The sequence below is a fragment of the Delphinus delphis genome, chromosome 1 (assembly GCF_949987515.2).
Source record: "Delphinus delphis chromosome 1, mDelDel1.2, whole genome shotgun sequence".
Lineage (NCBI taxonomy): Eukaryota > Metazoa > Chordata > Mammalia > Artiodactyla > Delphinidae > Delphinus > Delphinus delphis.
Genome location: NC_082683.1, coordinates 169,838,537 through 169,859,742, shown reverse-complemented (window position 1 = coordinate 169,859,742; position 21,206 = coordinate 169,838,537). Strand labels below are relative to the sequence as shown.

Genomic DNA, 21,206 nt, shown 5'->3' with positions numbered 1-21,206 from the left:
AGGTTCAGAGAGCCCACAGATTGATAAACACATTGAGGTGCTGGGAGGGTGGCATGGTCAGAGAGGACACGGAAGCTCTGCGCCCCTTCCTCCTTACCTTCCCTATGCATCCCTTCCATCTGGGCTGTTCCTGAGTTGCATCCTTTTATAATAAATGGTCATCTAATAAGTAAAGTATTTACTTGAGTTTTGTGAGCCATTCTAGTAAATTATCAAACCAAAAAGGGGGTTGGGGAACTCCCAATTTGCAGCTAAGTCAGACCGAAGTTGTAGTTAACCTGGGGACCCACTACTTGCAGCTGGCATCTAAAGTGAGAGCTCCTCTGGTGGGACTGACCTCTAAACCCATGGGGTCTGTGATACTTCCAGTTAGTGTCAGAATTGAATTAAATTGTAGGACACCCAGTTGGTGTCCACAGAGAAGTGAATTGCTTTGTGTAGAAAAACCCCATGCATCTGGCGTCAGAAGTGTAAGCAGTAGTTGTAGAAGAACAGTGTGTTTTGCCTTTTCAGAGGGCTCTCAAATCTTTATCTGTTAATATGATGTAAATATTTTCTATCAGCCTCATCACTTATCATTACACTATAGTTATTTTAGTCCTTACACTATAAAGAATTTTAAATATTTATATGAAAAAAATGTCAATATTTTTTCATGACTCCTAATATGCTTCTTTGTTTTTTGTGTATTTCATATGCTACACTTATATAGACCCCCCCACCTGAGATTTAGAAACACTGTTCTAATCATTATTTTAATAAATTTAGTTATTTTTACACTTAATTCTTTAAGCACCTAGATTTTTGTACATGCCATGAGGTAGGCCTCGAACTTTATTTTCTTACAAATTGGCAGCCAATTGCTTCAAACACCATTTACTGAAGACTCCATACTCTTATTTTTGGTATGATTGTTACTGCTGCTGTAACCCTCTTTCATATGAGCTGTTACTGATGTTTATGCTGAATATTTCTAACAAGCCTCTCTCAAATTTTTTTCATTTACCTCTTATTCTTAATGATGTAGCTAAATTTCCACTTCAACTATGAAACTTACCCTGATGATCATAGACAAGCTAAAATAATGTAATTTCTAAGTAATTTTACTGTAGATTTTCAAATTAACTACTTAAAATTCCTGATATCAGTAATGAATTAAACTTGATTGATGGACGTACATAAAGATCTCTCTATGTACCTTTGCACAAATTTACCCTTTAGGTGTAGTAATGTGACCCTTTTTCTTTTAGCGCCATCTATTCAGTTACCTTAAAAATTGTTTTATAAAATATGATAAACATGAGATGCTGATGAAACAAAGATGAGAAAAGAAAGGAAAAAGAAAATCTCTGGGTTTAGTATTAGTTGTTATTTTCCTCTTAGAGTATTTTTAAATGAAATTTTCAAATTTATTGATGGCTTTAATTTTTCTCTATTAAAAGTTTTCTGAAATAATTAACATTTTAAGTTCATACCAATTTCCTTTTATTCAAACCCAGAAATTAGACCAAATCAAGTTTAAGGAATTTATATTCAACAACCCAACCCCTCTTTTTTGAGATTCCCATGCATAAACAGAGAACTCACATGAAGTCCTTCAGTGAAACTTTCCCGAGAGCAGAGGCATCTATAGGGCTGGCTTTTTGTGTCACAGTTATCAGCATGACCACGGCACTGACACCTGTGAACATGAGCGTCAGACAACTCCTTAGAAACACCAGCTCAATCATGAGTATATTTAAAGACCTACATATATATATATATATATATATATATATATATATCTCCACTATGTGAATCCAACAAGGGAGACAAATGTGTTAATCAACACAAAAATTAGTTTCTCTTTAATCATGTGTATATTCATAACAGTTTTAAATTAACTTAAGTACGGCAAGGATCGTCATTAATATCCAAACCACATTGACCATGAAGGAAATTTTCAAACCCATCTTGGGTTGTTTACACCTATGTTAACCATGTGACAAACCTGCCAAGAAAAGGCATTTACTGCAACTACTGACAACACAGTTAAGACTATACAGTTCAGAATAAACTGGAAAATAAAGTTAACAAATTCCAATTTTTTCCCCAAAATTAGATGGTGAAAATTTAATAGTATTATTTTTTCATTGTGCTATGACTTAACAAATAACACTTACATGTTGATATTCTGATCTGTTTTGAAAGATGTTCTTTATTCACAAGATATATCATTCTTCTAGTACAAACCAATTTTAAATATTGTCTATATATGCACTATTTCCATACTAGGGAGTATGCTGCCTCCTAGTTCTCCAGGTATTCATTTGTTTAAATTTGTTCTCAATTAGATCAGATATCTATAAATTAATTAGAGTATATGAGATTTTTCCTTTAAAGGAAAACAGATATTCCTCATAAAACTGTGAACTGTGGACTCAGGGAGACCAAGCCCAACACTTATAAACCAGCTGGTACTATAGTTGTAACTCTAAATCTAGCTCCTGCTCTTTGATTTCAAGAATACTTGAAAATTATATTCCAGAACAAACTAAGCAAAATATTTGGTAAATATTTTCTAAGTTGGATTCATAGTGTCATAACTTCTAAACCAAACAGCTTTTGAAAATTGATTTTATAACAATGTGATATTATGTACAGCAAAGACTTGCATACAAATCTCCCCACAAAATCTTAAGAGTATGAAACCAATTCAGTACATGAAGATTAGAATCTGGCTTGCTCTGAAATTTTAGTTAATGTATTTTAAAATAAGTATGACAAAAGTCTAATTAGAAACAATATTCATAATGAAAATCACACTTGAAACCTTGGTAATGAACACTACCTTCCAGTGATGGTGATTTCATTGACCCCGTAGTATCTGTGTCTGGGGCTGACAGAAGTCTCAGTTGTATGGTACTGTCCATGGAAATGAAGTCGTACTTGTGTGGCCTTTACAAACTCTTGAAGAGCTGGGGTATTATAGAAATTATTGTATCCAGGACGATGATTTGGTCCAGGTGTTAGGATGCTAAAGGTGACATTACCACGGGAATATGGAGTAAAACTGTTGATGAAATTTGAAACCATAAGATATTCATATTTTTGACAAAACAAAAATCACAACACAATATTAATAATAGCTTAAATTCTTCATGCTGGGAGAACAAACATATTCCATATATTTCATATACAAACAATATAAGAGCATTACAGAAAAATATAGTAAAACATTTCCTTGAGGACATAATAAAAATCCTATTAATATAGATAACTTGGTAGACAATCTGAAAATCAATTTTAAAGCACAAGTGAGACTGTAAGCAAGAGATACTCTAAAGTTTTACAAGAATTTTAAACATTGTTTAAAACTCAATTTAGGGAGGAGTCCTAGAAAAATCTGCCTTAAGAAAGTTGGTGGTAGAAGGAAGTCTCTACCAACCTGGTTAGCTTACATGTAGGTTACTACTGCTCATTAGTCTCTTAAAATTAACTCCTAAATACATTCAAAGACAATCATTTAAAAATATTCATACTTGGGAAGCTGAAGACAGTTGACAGAATCAGAATTTTCCAATTCTCCATTGTTTTTCATTCCGAAAGTGCTGCAATTTCTAGCAAAATACTGCCAATCCTCCCAGTCTAGGCTGTTGTCTTTCTTCCTTTGAATCCTTATTGCTGTTGGTTGTGGACTAGAGAACTGAATGATGATGTAAAACACCTGAAAACGGATGTTAATTATTGTCACTGAAGTTTTAAGTTTGACCCATCAGTATAAATCATGGAATTGTTAGATTCAAATATAATAACTTCCTTATAATGATAATTACCAAATATTTATTAGATATCCAGAAATTTCATAGCCATATAGTAAAGGCCACACATTCTATAATTGTAGATATGTCCCTCTTCTCAAGAATTTTATAAATTAAGGTGGAAATTAATATTAAGTTTGTTATAAAGATGAAAAAAGAACATTACTTATATGAAATAATTGTTATATATTTCTTCTTAAGTAGTAATTTAAAATAAGGACCTCAGTTTTTATTAATTTGTGCTACTTAATATTGAAACGATGTTTCAATATTTCATATAATTTTGACACAAATCTCTAATTTTTCTCTAAAATATTAGGTCCTACATACCTTCTTTGAAACATTTTTATTTCATACATTATAATACACTACTTTAGTAAGGTAATGGTCAATTGCCTAATTCAGTTTTCACTTTATAGTTGAAATGTGTCCCCAAATAGATGTGTTCAAGTACGAACTCTTGGTACTTGTGAATGTGACCTTATTTGAAAATAGGATCTTTGCAGATGTAAGTTAAGGGTCTCAAGGGGAGATAATCCTGGGTGTAGGATGGTCCTCATGAGAGAAGAAAGAGAAAGAATTGACATACACCCAGAAACAAGGAAGAAGGCCATCAAAAAAGGAAGTAGAGCTTGGAGTTATGCTGCCATGAACCAAGTAATGCCAGGAGCCACCAGAACCTGGAAAAGGCAAAGAAGGATTCTTCCCCAGGGTCTTCAGAGGGAGCATGGCCCTGTCAACACCTTGATTTCATACTACTGATATTCAGAACTATAAGAAATTTCTGTTGTGTAAAGCCATTCAATCTGTGGTCATTTGTTGAAGCCACCGCTGGAAACTAACACACATCCCACTGTTTCAAATTACCTGATACTGTCCATTTTCCAAATCTATTGAAATAGTCACTCCTTGATTAAGCTGGGTCATGTTCGTAAACACACGGGAAAGCCACGAAGTACCAATATTGTTATCATTGACAAAAGAAAGAGGATGGGCTTCAGGATTCAGCCGTAACACCCTATTATTGGTTGTGTCTTCTGCATCATTAGGAACACAGAATCGCTGTTCCAAACGAGGAACCCGAGGGTGGCTGCCAGGGCAACGGCAATGTGACTGGGTATGCAATCTGGGCAGATCTCCAGAGAAAACTTCCTGAATCTCTCTGTGGGAGTCAAGAAGCAGACGGTAAGGACCAATAGCTCAACAGTGACAGATCTTCTAAGAGGTGTTACCAATATCTATAACTATTTTGTTTTGATTTGCAGCCATTTAGCTTTAATAATTTTCTAAACAGAACATAAAATCAAAGTCATTCCTGGCCAAATAAACATACTCATTCTCAGAAAATGGATATCAAAAACATCAGTACATTTTTTTAAATGAAGTATAGTTGATTACAATGTTGTGTTAATTTCTGCTGTACAGCAAAGTGATTCAGTTATACCTGTACATACATTCTTTTTTATATTCTTTTCCATTATGGTTTATCACAGGATATTGAATATAGTTCCCTGTGCTATACAGCAGGACCTTGTTGTTTATCCATTCTAAAGATACCAGTTTGCATCTGCTAACCCCAAACTCCCACTCCATCCCTCCCCCACCCCGCTTGGCAACCACAAGTCTATTCTCTGTGTAAAAACAGTACTTTCTTAAGTGTTAACTTTGTACATCAAGAAGTATGAACAAGTCCTTGACTGATTATCAAGATATTTATTAAGATATAGTATTTTACTGGGCCTACTTGTAATAAAAACAAAGGCAACATTAACTTAGGTTGTTCAGCTGACTTACCACTGAGAGCGAACAATAATGTACTGAAAATAATGAAAGTTATAGATAGGGTCTCTCATTTATCCATGGGAAAGAAGTAAGAAAATAAGTATCATTTTATCTGCTGCTGTTTTAGGCAAAGGGACTGAGGCCAAGACCATTTGTCAATGGTTTCCTGTGACTCATCAGTACAGATTCTGGCACCCTAAGATGCTTCAATGGCTTCAGATCATATCGCCACTGCCAAGAGTCAAAGAAGAACGCCAGTTTCAGGCAGATATATTTAATTTTTCCATTAAGGGCAATATACTGATCTAGAGCAGAATCAATCATTCTATTTATAGGCATTCTTCCACATAGCACCTTTCCAGACATTTCAGATAGGCCAACACCAGTAACCCAGGTCTAAGTAGAGAGACTAGACTTCTCTCCAACCCCACTGAAGGCAATGGAGGAGGTAGGAAGCTTTTTCATTCACTAAATTGCATAAAGGCATGCCTTCTTCTTTAAATCTCATTCATAGTTTTCAATTGATATCACATGTTGCATGGGGCCAAAAGTGACCATCCAGTAAGACCTTTATCTCAGGGAAATCTTTATTTGCAATGCAATGCAATTCTCATCAGAATTTTAGACAAAGGTGATTTAAAAGATGGTGAGGCTAGTGGCAGTAAATCTCCCCAAGACTGTGTTTCAGTGGTACAGCATCCTATATTTAGGCATCTCTAGATCATATAGACGAATAAAAAAATGTGTATATTGCTAATGGACATACCACTGACCACTGCAGCACCACAAGAGCAACGCTTTTCAACTTTACAAGAGCTAGTCCTGTCATTTGGAAATTCACCATACTAATCTACATTTCCCTTAAAGAAATAGGAATAAACATTCTTCTTTTTGAAGTGAATAAGAGCAACTCATCCATACAACAATTTACTATTATATCAACAAATCATAACTTGGGAAACAAACTTCAGAGGATGTCTCAGGCAGAATTTCACTTTAACTTTCTGAACAGAATGGAAGCCTGCATGTCTTGAAAAATGCCTAAGAAAGATTTCCCACCTATTCTCAAGATGAGGAAATACTTCATTAAATATAGTCCAAGTCTACATAGTTATTTGTTCACTGGAAACAGAAATATATAACAATACTTCAGATTACTCACTCATCTTGTCTCCAAGCCTAATAGCCCAGTCTCTTGAGATCTTTCCATATATCAAAATAATTAATCATTTCCATTGTTCTACATTCTCTAGCACTTACAAATTCAGCAAAGCAATTTTAAAAGGCAGATATAGAAGTTTCTTTTTTTAATTTGAATTTTATTTTATTTATTTTTATACAGCAGGTTCTTATTAGTTATCTATTTTATACATATTAGTATATATATGTCAATCTCAATATCCCAGTTCATCCCACCACCACCACCCTTCCACCCCACTTTCCCCCCTTGGTGTCCATATGTTTGTCCTCTACATCTGTGTCTCTATTTCTGCCTTGCAAACTGGTTCATCTGTACCATTTTTCTAGATTCCAAATATATGCATTAATATATGATATTTGTTTTTCTCTTTCTGACCTACTTCACTCTGTATGAAACTTAAAAGCTTTTGCACAGCAAAGGAAACTATAAACAAGATGAAAAGAAAACCTGCAGAATGGAAGAAAATATTTGCAAATGAATCAATGGACAAAGGATTAATCTACAAAATATATAAACAGCCCATGCAGCTCAATATTAAAAGAAACAAACAACCCAATCCAAAAATGGGCAGAAGACCTAAATAGACATTTCTCCAAAGAAGACATACAGATGGCCAGGAAGCACATGAAAAGCTGCTCAACATCACTAATTATTAGAGAAATGCAAATCAAAACTACAATGAGGTATCACCTCACACCAGTTAGAATGGGCATTATCAGAAAATCTACAAACAACAAATGCTGGAGAGGGTGTGGAGAAAAGGGAACACTCTAGCACTGCTGGTAGGAATGTAAATAGATACAGCCACTATGGAGAACAGTATGGAGGTTCCTTAAAAAACTAAAAATAGAATTACCATATGACCCAGCCATCCCACTACTGGGCATATACCCAGAGAAAACCATAATTCAAAAAGACACACGCACCCCAATGTTCACTGCAGCACTATTTACAATAGCCAGGTCATGGAAGCAACCTAAATGCCCATCAGCAGATGAATAGATACAGATGTGGTACATATATACAATGGAATATTACTCAGCCATAAAAAGGTCATTTGTAGAGATGTGGATGGACCTAGAGATTATCATACAGAGTGAAGTATAGCAGTTTCTTAAGTATCAGAAACAACTTCATACAGAACATTTAAACAAATGTATCCCAAATTCTATAATACAACTTGTTCAAAAGTCTAGTTTTCTTAGAAAAAATCCTTTGTACAGAATTTGATCAATTTTATATTATGAGGAGTTACCCAATAGAGTAGCACTAGTGAATAACAACCATAGACTAAGCCACAGCAAATACTGTAAACATCAATTAGATGATGTTTCCCAAATACTGTAAAGATGGAAAATGCTGTAATCTTCATGATACTCGTACTTAAATGAATTTATCATTTACCCTTACACGTCAGGTATAAAGTTTTACGATCTGCTTACCTGTTTGTAAGTGCCACTTGGTATAATCGAAAATCTTGCATTCTTCCAACAAATTGCTCTAAACCTGAAAAATACATATATGTATATAATATGAGAAGTCTCAGTTTACCAAGCAACGGTTGACAAATGTTCAAGTGAAATTCTTTTAAAGCTATGAAACTTTTTAATTTTATTAGTTTCAGGTATACAGCATTATAATTCACCATCTGCATATAGTACAAAGTGGTCACAACCACAAGTCTGATTACCATCCATCACCATATGAGTTGACACACTTCATCAGTTTCACCCACTCCTAACCACCTTCCCCTCTGGTAACCACTAAACTGTTCTCTGTATTGATGGGTTTGTTTGTTTTTATTTGTGCATTTGTTTTGTGCATTGGCTTTTTCAGATTCCACATATGAGTGAAATTATACAGTATTTGTCTTTCTCCTTCTGACTTATTTCACTTAGCATAATACCTTCAAGGCTCATCCTTGTTGCCACAAGGATGGATTTCATTTTTTATGGCTGAGTAGTATTCCATTGTGTATATATATATATATATATGTATATACATATATATATATATAGGCATCTCTTGAATATGTAGAATCATAAAAAGAATGTCACACACACACCACACATCTTCTTTATCCATTCATCAATTGATGGAAACAGGTACACAGGTCGTTTCCATATCTTGGTTATTGTAAACAATGTTACAGAGAACACACGGGCACACACATCTTTTCAAATTAGTGTTTTCATTATCTTCAAATAATACTTAGAAGTGGAATAGCTGGGTCATATGGTAGTTCTAGTCTTAATTTTTTGAGGAATCTCCATACTGATTTCCATAGTGGTTGCACCAATTTACAATCTCACCAACCCAGAAAAAGGTTCCCTTTTCTCCACCTCCTCTCCACAGTTGTTATTTCTTATCCTTTTGATAATAGCCATTCTAACATGTATGAGGTGATATCTCATTACAGTTTTGTTTTGCATTTCCCTAATAATTAGCGATGTTGAACATCGTTTCATGTGTGCCTGTTGGCCATCTATATGTCTTTGGGAAAATGTCTATTCATACCCACTACCTACTTTTTAATTGGGTTGTTCATTCTTTTGTTGTTGTATGAGTTCTTTATATATTTTGGATATTAACCCCTTATCAGATATATCATTGGCAAATATCTTCTCCCATTCAGTAAGCTGCCTTTTCGTTTTGATGATGGTTTCCTTCACTGTGCATAAGCTTTTTAATTTGATGTAGCCCCATTTGTTTATGTTTGCTTTTGTTTCCCTTGACTTTGGAGTCAGATCCACAAAAACATTGCTAAATCGGATGTCAGCGAGGTTACTGTTTATGCTTTTTCTAGGAATATTATGGTGTCTTTAATCCATTTTGAGTTAATTTTGTGTATGGCATAAGATAATCATCTAGTTTCATCATTTTACATGTCCAATTCTCCCAACTGGAAAGAGACTATCCTTTCTCTTGTATGTTCTTTCTCCTTTGTTGGAGATTAATTGTCCACATACATGTGGGTTTATTCTTGTGCTCTCAGTTCTGTCCCATTGATCTATGTATTTGTTTTTGTGCCAACACCATAGAGTTTTGATTAATACAGCTTTGTAGTAGGGTTTGAAATCAGGGAGAATGGTACTTCCAGCTTTGTTCTTCTTTCTCAATATTATTTTGGCAATTCAGGATCTCTGTGGTTTCCTACAACTTTTAGAATTATTTGGCCTAGTTCTATGAAATATGCCCTTGGAGTTTTGAAAGGAATTGCATTGAACTTATAGGTTGTTTAGGATAATATGGACATTTTAGGATTATCAGTTCTTCCAATCTATGAATAAGAAATATCTTTCCATTTATTTGTGTCTTCAATTTCATTCAGCAGTGTCCTATAGTTTTCAGTGTACAGGTCTTTCACCTCCTTGGCTAAATTTATTCCTGTTAAAAATTGTTTGTTTATTTATTTATGGCTGCATTGGGTCTTCATTTCTGTGCATGGGCTTTCTCTAATTGTGGTGAGCAGGGGCTAATCTTCATTGTGGTGCATAGGCTTTTCATTGCAGTGGCTTCTCTTGTTGCAGAGCATGGGCTCCAGGTGTGCGGGCTTCAGTAGCTGTGGTACACGGGCTCAGTAGTTGTGGCACACGGGCCCAGTTGCTCCACACCATGTGGGATCTTCCTGGACCAGGGATTGAACCCATGTCCCCTGCATTGGTAGGTGGATTCTTATCCACTGCACCATCAAGGAAGTCCCTATTCCTTTTTTCAATGCAACTGTAAATATGATTGTTTTCTTAATTTCTCTTTCTTATGGTTCATTATTTGTGCATAGAAATGCAATAGATTTTTGTATATTGATTTTATATCTTGCAACTTACCTTACTTATTAGTTCTAACAGGTTTTGGGGGGAGTCTTTAGGGTTTTCTATATCATGTCATTTGCAAATAGGAACAGTTTTCCTTCTTTCTTTCTGATTTGGATTCCTTTTGTTTCTTATTTCCTGCTAATTGCTGTGGATAGGAATTCCAATACAATGTTGAATAGAAGTGGTGAGAGGGCATCCTTGTCTTATTCCTGATCTTACAGGAAAAGCCTTCATATTTTTCACCATTGTTAGCTGTGGGTTTGTCATACATGGCCTTTATTATGCTGAGATATACTCCCTGTATACCCACTTTGCTGAGAGTTTTTGTCATAAATTAATGTTGAATTTTGTCAAATTCTTTTTCTACATCTGTTGAGATGATCATATGACTTTTATCCTTCATTTTGCTGATGTGATTTATCACCTCAATTGATATGTGGATATTGAACCATCCTTACATCCTTGGAATAAATCCCACTTGATCATGGTGTATGATCCTTTTAATGTCCTGTTGGATTCAGTTTGCTAATATTTTGTCCAGGATTTTTGCCTCCATGTTCATCAAAGAAGAGTTTGAGAAGACTAGGTATTAAATCTTCTTTGAATGCTTTGTAGAATTCACCAGTGAAGTCATCTGGTCCTAGGCTTTTTTGTTGACTTTTTTTTTTTTTACTGTTTCAATCTCCTTACTAGTAATTGGTCTATAGTTTAGAAAACTTTTATGTTTATATCACAGTCCTTTCAAATTCTTACAGACCAATATACATTTTGCTAATTACAAGTGAATAATAATCATAGTTATCTCTATATACATTATAGGACTTGTCAGTTAATATTTTGGCCAGCCTATTTACTGACCCAACTTATGATCTCTATCCAGAATATCTTCCCCAAATCAAATTTCTCTGTAGTTTATAAGCCTATAAATCTATCATCTCATCAGCCCTAAATGTGATTGTCATCTGTTTCGCATCCTGATTTTCAGAGCATTCACATTACCGAGAACAAGACTCCCCACTTTTCCATTCCACCTGTTCTACCCCCAAGCTCCAGGGCATCAGCTTGGGTCTTCTCCAAACTAAGATTAATGCCTCATCTAGAAAATCTCCAGTAAGTGAGGATAAATTGAAAATCTCCTATTCATGAGTTCTGAGTTATTCACATGTATCAGTGGCATCCTAGCTCAGTCTCAAAATTCCATCACCTCATGAGAATTTTTCTAAGACAAGTCAGGTTCAGAGCCCAATCTGCTTTGAATTAGGTGACTTTTCAAGATGTGGGTATATATCAACTTTAAACCACACATTATTTTATTAACTCACCAAATATTTATTTAGGAGATACTAACAGATAAGCCCAGGGAGAGTAGGAACAGAAAAATGTAAGAAAGCTAAGGTATTTTTTATTTTTAATAATGAGAAAAACAATGAAAATGGTAAAATTCTAGCTAGAGTTTAAATCATGGGGACACAACAATGGTATGTTCTAAAGTATAATGCTAATCCAGTAACTGTGTTTTTTAAATTAAACTTGGAGCAATGGCCAATCACCAAATGACTATTTCCTTAAATGTGTTTTTTTTAACAATTCTATTTTTTAATTTTATCTTAATAATAGAGTTTTAAGGAATGTCTGATCTATCTTTGCTGCAGTTTTTTGGTGGTGCTTCGGAGGAACCTGGGGCAGAGTGAGGTTATGGCAGATGAATAAAAGATGTAGAGTAGAATTAGCACACCAAATAGTCTGAGATGCTGATCTCAGAAGCAGCAGGAGATGTGAGCAAAGAAAGATGGGACTCAGGGGCATAAAAAGAGTAAGTGTCTATGTGTGAGTTTGTGTGAGTGTGTATTTTATCTTTCTTCTTATAATTATATTAAAGGCTGTAGTTAAGAAAATAACAATATTTCATATATGAATATTTCTTCATGAATCTAAAGGTTTCCAATTGATACCTTCTAAGAAAAAGTATATCTGTAGGCCCCCACTCCACTTCTCTGCCTCAGTTTTCCGCACACCCCACAACCCAAAGCCCAAAGAAAACAATGCTCGATGCAGCCTAATGCCCTGACATTCCTGTTAGGAAAGTTCCTCTACCCTTTGTCTAGAAATAGGCAATTGAGGCAAGTGCAAACTAATTATTACTTAAAGCAGTGTTATGAAGAAATAACAATAAACAAACAAAAAAACCCCACTCTATTAAAATGTCATAGAAATCTTTAGATTTCCAACACAAATTGCTTTAAAATTTATAATTAGTGAAAAGAGAAAGAAAACATTATGCACAGTTCATTTGACAAACTGGCCATCCAAGAAATTTGGTAACTTGCCCTGGATCAAAGAGCTGAAGCTAAGCAAGGTAGGAAATGATATAATGAAGGATACACCTTTCTTGGACATAGACGAAAGACAGGAAGAACAGGTGTGAATACATTTAAGTCATTGTGGTTTTGTTTGAAGAGTAGGGAAGACAAACAGGAAAATCACTCCTCATGGTATGAATTTTCTTTCTGAGGAAGAGGTAATGTCTGCCTGGAATGAAGGAAGCTGGATCTGTCCCCTATTTATTTCTTCACCTTCACCTACCCCACTCACACCCAACCCTTCTCCTCCAGCATCCTTCATATGCCATATGGTGCAGGTCTACAGACTACCTGTAGTACTCCACAAGGACCAAGGTCTCTCAGCCCTGAGGTTTTGCACATGATTTTGCCTCTACTTCCAACGTTCCTGCTCTATCCCAGCCCTTAATCAGCTTTGAAATATTTCCTTTGGGAAACTTTCTGTGGCCCAGCAGGATCCTATATGTTCCTGTGGCACTCTGCACTTCTGATTCTGTCCTACAAATGCCTATTTACTTCTCTACCATGCTTATGAAATGTAAAAGTCTTCCCTAGAAAGACACAGAAAGTAATAATTGGTCTTATCTGCTGTTCTATCCCTAGCTCATAGCCAAGTTTCCTGGCAAAGGGTAAAACTGTTCAAAAATTATTTACTAATGAAGGAGGGAAGCAAGGAGGAATAGATGTATTTATACCTGTAATAAAGATGTATAATGAAGGCTATACAAAATGAGTGAGAAGGTTGACCAGGGAAAAATACACGGATCCTCAAGAAGTATCTTGAGGGCCATCTGAAATCAGAGACTGTTACTTTGCCATGGCACGAGTCTGAAAGCTAAGTGATTTCCCCAAACATGCTGACAACTCAACAGAAATATCAAATGATGAGAGGTAGCCAGGGTTGAGGGTTTTCAGGTACAGTATATCAAACAAGGAGAACAGGAAGGTAAGATTCCAGTAATATAGAAGAAATAATGCACCACAGTACTTGGAAGAGAACAGGAAAGTGAAACAGGGTGAGAGGTAATAGCCCAGAAAAAAGAGAGGAGTCAAGGTAGTGGGCCTCGGATTAAGTAAAAGAAGAGTGCAGTAGAAGCAAGCAGGCTATTTGAAACAATCATAGTATTCACTTCAGTGCTGCCTGGGAACACAATAGAGATAAACACTGGTGCTGCTTTTGGCAGCACTGACTAATGAAGCAACAGGAAGTTTCCCATCATACTCGAAGCATGCTATGCCATCAAGAAACACCCCCCAGATAAAAAAAAATATGGTTATGGGTTGAATTGTGCCCTTCCCAAATTACATGCTGAAGTCTTATCCCCCAGTACCTACGAACATGACCTTCTTTGGAAACAGGGTCTTTGCAGATATCATCAAGGTGATGTCATTAGGGTGGGCCCTAATCTGACTAATGTTCTTATAAGAGGAGGAAAATACTAATAAAAACACATTCACACAGGGAGAAGGCCATGTGACAACAAAGGCAGGGATTAGAGTGACAGAGCTAAAGAACATGGAATACCAAGGATTGGCAGCCACCACCAGAAGTTAATTAAAGACAAAGAAGGATGCACCCCTCGAGGTTTCAGAGAGAACAAGGCCCTGTTAACACCTTGATTTTGACTTACAGCCTCTAGAACTGTAAGACAATAAATTTCTATTGTTATAAGCCACCCAATTTGTGGTATTTTGTTATGGAGGCCCAGGAAACCAGTTTAGTCATCATTTCCTATGGTTGTTAACATAATGAGTTATCAAAGACAAAAAAATAGTGGCAACATGTATTCCACATTACCTAATTTATGTTCGCAGTATAAAAAAAAGTCTAAAATGTTATATATACTACCTCTAGGGAATATTTTAATTCAAAGTACCCAGAAAATACAGATCACAATGAATAAGGGATAATGACTTCTGGTTTTGAAAGCCCTAATATAACTGAAGGCAAAACTGTTGAACACTGTGATTTTGTCAACGCCTGAATCACGTTGTTGTTTTTTTAATTAATTTTATTGGCGTATCGTTGCTTTACAATGTTGTGTTAGTTTCTGTTGTTCAGCAAAATGAATCATCCATATGTATACATATATCCCCTCTTTTTTGGATTTCCTTCCCATTTAGGTAACCACAGAGCACTGAGTAGAGTTCCCTGTGCTATACAGTAGGTTCTCATGAGTTATCTAATTTCTACTCAGTATCAATAGTGTATATATGTCAATCCCAATCTCCCAATTCCTCCCACTCCCTCCTTACACCCTTGGTATCCATACATTTGTTCTCTACGTCTGTGTCTCTTATTTCTGCTTTGCAAATATGATCATCTATACAATTTTTCTAGATTCCACATATATGTGTTAACATACAATATTTATTTTTCTCTTTCTGACTTACTTCACTCTGTATGAAAGTCTCTAGGTCCTTCCGTGTCTTGACAAATGACCCAATTTCATTCCTTTTTATGGCTGAGTAATATTCCATTGGATACATGTACCACATCTTTTTTTTTTAAACATTTTTATTGGAGTATAATTGTTTTACAGTGGTATGTTAGTTTCTCCTTTATAACAAAAAGTGAATCAGGTATACATATATATATAATCCCCATGTCTCCTACCTCTTGCATCTCCCTCCCACCTTCCCTATCCCACCGCTCTAGGTGGTCACAAAGCACCGGGCTGATCTCCCTGTGCTATGCGGCTGCTTCCCACTAGCTATCTGTTTTACATTTGGTAGTGTATATATGTCCATGCCACTCTCTCACTTCGTCCCAGCTTACCCTCCGGCCTCCCCATGTCCTCAAGTCCATTCTCTACATCTGCGTCTTTATTCCTGTGCTGCCCCTAGATTCTTCAGAACCATTTTTTTTTTTTTTTTTTTTAGATTCCATATATATGTGTTAGCATATGGTATTTGTTTTTCTCTTTCTGACTTACTTCACTCTGTATGACAGACTCTAGGTCCATCCACCTCACTACAAATAACTCAATTTTGTTGCTTTATATGGCTGAATAATATTCCACTGTATATATGTGCCAATGTGCCACATCTTCTTTATCCATTCATTGGCTGATGGACACTTAGGTTGCTTCCATGTCCTGGCTATTGTAGATAGTGCCGCAATGAACATTGTGGTATATGACTCTTCTTGAATTATGGTGTTCTCAGGGTATATGCCCAGTAGTGGAATTGCTGGGTCGTATGGTAGTTTTTTAAGAAACCTCCATACTGTTCTCCTTAGTGGCTGTATCAATTTACATTCCCACCACCAGTGCAAGAGAGTGTCCTTTTCTCCACACCCTCTCCAACATTTATTGTTCGTAGATTTTTTGATGATGGCCATTCTGACTGGTCTGAGGTGATACCTCGTTGTAGTTTTGATTTGCATTTCTCTAATGGTTAGCAATGTTGAGCATTCTTCCATGTGTTTGTTGGCTATCTGTATCTTGTTTGGAGAAATGTCTATTTAGGTCTTCTGCCCATTTTTGGATTGGGTTGTTTGTTTTTTTGATATTGAGCTGCATGAGCCGCTTGTAAATTTTAGAGATTAATCCTTTGTCAGTTGCTTCATTTGCACATATTTTCTTCCATTCTGAGGGTTGTCTTTTCTTCTTGTTTATGTTTTCCTTTGCTGTGCAAAAGCTTTTAAGTTTCATTAGGTTTCATTTATTTATTTTTGTTTTTATCTCCGATTCTCTAGGAGGTGGGTCAAAAAGGATCTTGCTGTGATTTATGTCATAGAGTGTTCTGCCTATGCTTTCCTCTAAGAGTTTGATAGTGTCTGGCCTTACATTTAGGTTTTTAATCCATTTTGAGTTTATTTTTGTGTATGGTGTTAGGAAGTGTTCTAATTTCATTCTTTTACATGTAGCTGTCCAGTTTTCCCAACACCACTTATTGAAGAGGTCTTTTTTCCATTGTATATTCTTGCCTCCTTTATCAAAAATAAGGTGACCATATGTGCATGGTTTATCTCTGGGCTTCCTATCCTGTTCCATTGATCTATATTTCTGTTTTTGTGCCAGTACCATACTGTCTTGATTACTCTAGCTTTGTAGTATAGTCTGAAGTCAGGGAGCCTGATTCTTCCAACTCTGTTTTTCTTTCTCCAGATTGCTTTGGCTATTCAGAGTCTTTTGTGTTTCCATACAAACTGTGAAATTTTTTGTTCTAGTTCTGTGGAAAATGCCATTGGTAGTTTGATAGGGATTGCATTGAATCTTTAGATTGCTTTGGGTAGTTTAGTCATTTTCCCAATGTTGATTCTTCCAATCCAAGAACATGGTATATCTCTCCATCTGTCTGTATCATCTTTAATTTCTTTCATCGGTGTCTTATAGTTTTCTGCACACAGGTCTTTTGTCTCCTTAGGGAAGTTTATTCCTAGGTATTTGAGTCTTTTTGTTGCAATGGTAAATGGGAGTGTTTCCTTAATTTCTCTTTCTGATTTTTCATCATTAGTGTATAGGAATGCAAGAGATTTCTGTGCATTAATTTTGTATCCTGCTACTTTACCAAATTCATTGATTAGCTCTAGTAGTTTTCTGGTAGAGTCTTTAGAATTCTCTATGTATAGTATCATGTCATCTGCCAACAGTGACAGCTTTACTTCTTCTTTTCCAATTTGGATTCCTTTTATTTCTTTTTCTTCTCTGATTGCTGTGGCTAAAACTTCCAAAATTATGTTGAATAATAGTGGTTAGAGTGGGCAGGCTTGCCTTGTTCCTGATCTTAGTGGAAATGCTTTCAGTTGTTCACCATTGAGAATGATGTTGGCTGTGGGTTTGTCATATATGACCTTTTTTATGTTGAGGTAAGTTCCCTCTATGTCTACTTTCTGGAGGGTTTTTATCATAAATGGTTGTTGAATTTTGTCAAAAGCTTTTTCTGCATCTATTGAGATGATCATATGGTTTTTCTCCTTCAATTTGTTAATATGGTGTATCACATTGATTGATTTGCATATATTGAAGAATCCTTGCTATCCTGGGATAAACACCACTTGATCATGGTGTATGATCGTTTTAATGTGTTGTTGGATTCTGTTTGCTAGTATTTTGTTGAGGATTTTTGCATCTATGTTCAGCAGTGATATTGGTCTGTAGTTTTCTTTCTTTGTGACATCTTTGCCTGGTTTTGGTATCAGGGTGATCGTGGTCTCATAGAATGAGTTTGGGAGTGTTCCTCCCTCTGCAATTTTTTGGAAGAGTTTGACAAGGATAGGTCTTAGCTCTTCTCTAAATGTTTGATAGAATTCACCTGTGAAGCCACCAGGTCCTGGCCTTTTGTTTGTTGGATGATTTTTAATCACAGTCTCAATTTCAGTGCTTGTGATTGATTTCTTTATATTTTCTATTTCTTCCTGGTTCAGTCTCAGAAGGTTGTGCTTTTCTAAGAATTTGTCCATTTCTTCTAGCTTGTCCATTTTATTGGCATATAGTTGCTTGTAGTAATCTCTCACGATCCTTTGTATTTCTGCAGTGTCATATGTTACTTCTCCTTTTTCATTTCTAATTCTATTGATTTGAGTCTTCTCCCTTTTTTTCTTGATGAGTCTGGCTAATGGTTTATGAATTTTATCTTCTCAAAGAACCAGCTTTTAGTTTTACTGATCTTTGCTATCGTTTCCTTCATTTCTTTTTCATTTATTTCTGATCTGATCTTTATGATTTCTTTCCTTCTGCAAACTTTGGGTTTTATTTTCTTCTTCTTTCACTAATTGCTTTAGGTGTAAAGTTAGGTGGTTTATTTGAGATGGTTTTTGTTTCCTGAGGTAGGCTTGTATTGCTATAAACTTCCTTTTTAGAACAGCTTTTGCTGCATTCCGTAGGTTTTGGGTCATCATGTTTTCATTGTCATTTGTTTCTAGGCATTTTTTGACTTCCTCTTTGATTTCTTCAGTGATCTCTTGGTTATTAAGTAATGTATTGTTTAGCCTCCATTATTTGTATTTTTTACAGATTTTTTCCTGTAATTGATATCTAGTCTCATAGCATACCACATCTTCTTTATCCATTCTTCTGTTGATGGACATTTAGGTTGCTTCCATGTCCTAGCTATTGTAAATAGTGTTGCAATGAACACTGGGGTGCATGTGTCTTTTTGAATTGTGGTGTTCTCTGGGTATATGCCCAGTAATCGGATTTCTGGGTCATTTGGTAATTCTACTTTTAGTTTTCTAAGGAACCTCCATACTGTTCTCCAAAGTGGCTGTGTCAATTTACATTCCCATCAACTGTGCATGAAGGTTCCCTTTTCTCCACACCCTCTCCAGCATTTATTGTTTGAAGATTTTTTGATGATGGCCATTCTGACTGGTGTGAGTTTATACCGCATAGTAGTTTTGATTTTCCAATCTATGACAAAGGAGGCAAGAATATACAATGGAAAAAAGACAGCCTCTTCAGTAAGTGGTGCTGGGAAAACTGGACAGCTACATGTAAAAGAATGAAATTAGAACCCTCCCTAATGCCATACACAAAAATAAACCCAAAATGGATTAAAGACCTAAATGTAAGTCCAGACACCACAAAACTCTTAGAGGAAAACATAGGCACAACACTCTTTGACATAAATCACCTCAAAATCTTTTTTGACCTACCTCCTAGAGTAATGAGAATAAAAACAAAAATAAACAAATGGGACCTAATTAAACTTAAAAGCTTTTGTACAGGAAAGGTAACCATAAACAGATGAAAAGAGAACCCTCAGAATGGGAGAAAATATTTACAAATGAAGCAACTGACAAAGAATTAATCTCCAAAATATACAAACAGTTCATGCAGCTCAATATCAAAAAAAACAAACAACCCAATCAAAAAATGGGCAGAAGATCTAAATAGACATTTCTCTAAAGAAGACATACACATGGCCAACAAACACATGAAAAGATGCTCAACATCACTAATTATTAGAGAAATGCAAATCAAAACAGAATCATGGCTTTAAATTATCAGGTTGGATTAATTCTTTTATGCATTCATTGACTCAACAAATGTTTACTGGGAACCGTTTACATGCCAGGAACTTTCATGGGTTTCAGGAATACATCAGTTAACAAAACAGGCACAAAAGAAACTCAAACAAACTAACAAACAAACAAAAGAAACTTGCTTTTATGGAGCTTGCATTCAGGCAACTAGATTAATATAACAAGTAATTTATGTAGTATATTAAAACAAGATAAATGCTATGAAAAATGGGAAAAAATAAGAGCAGCTTGGAGAGCATGGCTGGACTTTAATTTGGATAGTATGTTAAAGAGAGGTCTCATTGAGAACACGGTATGACAGTGGAAAGGGAACAATCATATATATAAATCGGGGCAAAATATGCCAGACAGCAGTCATTGAGTGCACAGACCTAAGGCAGTATGCTTGGCATATGAGAAGAACTGCAAGAAGCCAGCATCCTGGAGCAGAATAAGGGAAGTGAGGCTACTGGAAGATTAGGTCAGACAAGTAACTGGCTGCCAGGTGTAGGGTGGTGTGTGTGGGGGGGGGGAATTGGGTTCAAACTGTGAAAAGCCCTGTAGCCTATTGTAAGGACTTCAGTTTTTATTGTATATGAAAGAGGAAGTCACTGGAGAGCTCAGAGTAGAGAGTGACATGAACTCTAGTTTATTCCGAAGTGTTAAAAGTAGAATATAGGGGGCTTCTCTGGTGGCACAGTGGTTAAGAATCTGCCTGCCAATGCAGGGAACACAGGTTTGAGCCCTGGTCCAGGAAGATCCCACGTGCCACAGAGCAAATAAACCTGTGTGCCACAACTACTGAGTCTGCTCTCTAGAGCCCATGAGCCACAACTACTGAGCCCGTGTGCCACAACTACTGAAGCCCATGTACCTAGAGCCTGTGCTCTGTAATGAGAAGCCACTGCAATGAGAAGCCCACGCACCGCAATGAAGTGTAGCCCCCACTCGCAGCAAATAGAGAAAAGCCCTCGTGCAGCAATGAAGACCCAATGCAGCCAAAAAAAAAAAATCAGTAGCCCTGAAAAAGTTATATATATATATATATATATATATATAAAGTAGAATATAGGATGACAAGAGTAGAAGCAGTGAGACCAGTAAAGCTATTACAGTTCCAAGAGAAAGACAATAGTAGTCAGAAGAGGGTATAGAAGTGGAGGTGTACATCTCAATACTGATAAATTTGAATTCTCTTCCTATATTTTAGTAATAGTTAAAGGGAAGCTTTGCTGCAGAGGGATTATGAAATCTATTTTATCACCTATAAAATAAAAGGCCTAGGCTTTATGACCTTTA

At 35.9% G+C, this 21,206-nt stretch overlaps 1 protein-coding gene across 1 annotated transcript in view; it reads right to left on the bottom strand.

Moving 5' to 3' along the window:
* Window positions 1-21,206, bottom strand: part of USH2A (usherin) — a 779,248-nt gene that overhangs the window by 682,204 nt on the left and 75,838 nt on the right. The window contains exons 4-8 of the mRNA XM_060022310.1: window positions 8,226-8,289; window positions 4,668-4,962; window positions 3,522-3,706; window positions 2,831-3,052; window positions 1,588-1,681 (exon numbers count right to left, since the gene is read on the bottom strand). Of these exons, the coding sequence (XP_059878293.1) occupies window positions 1,588-1,681; window positions 2,831-3,052; window positions 3,522-3,706; window positions 4,668-4,962; window positions 8,226-8,289 (860 nt within the window). The remainder of the gene's footprint in view (window positions 1-1,587; window positions 1,682-2,830; window positions 3,053-3,521; window positions 3,707-4,667; window positions 4,963-8,225; window positions 8,290-21,206) is intronic.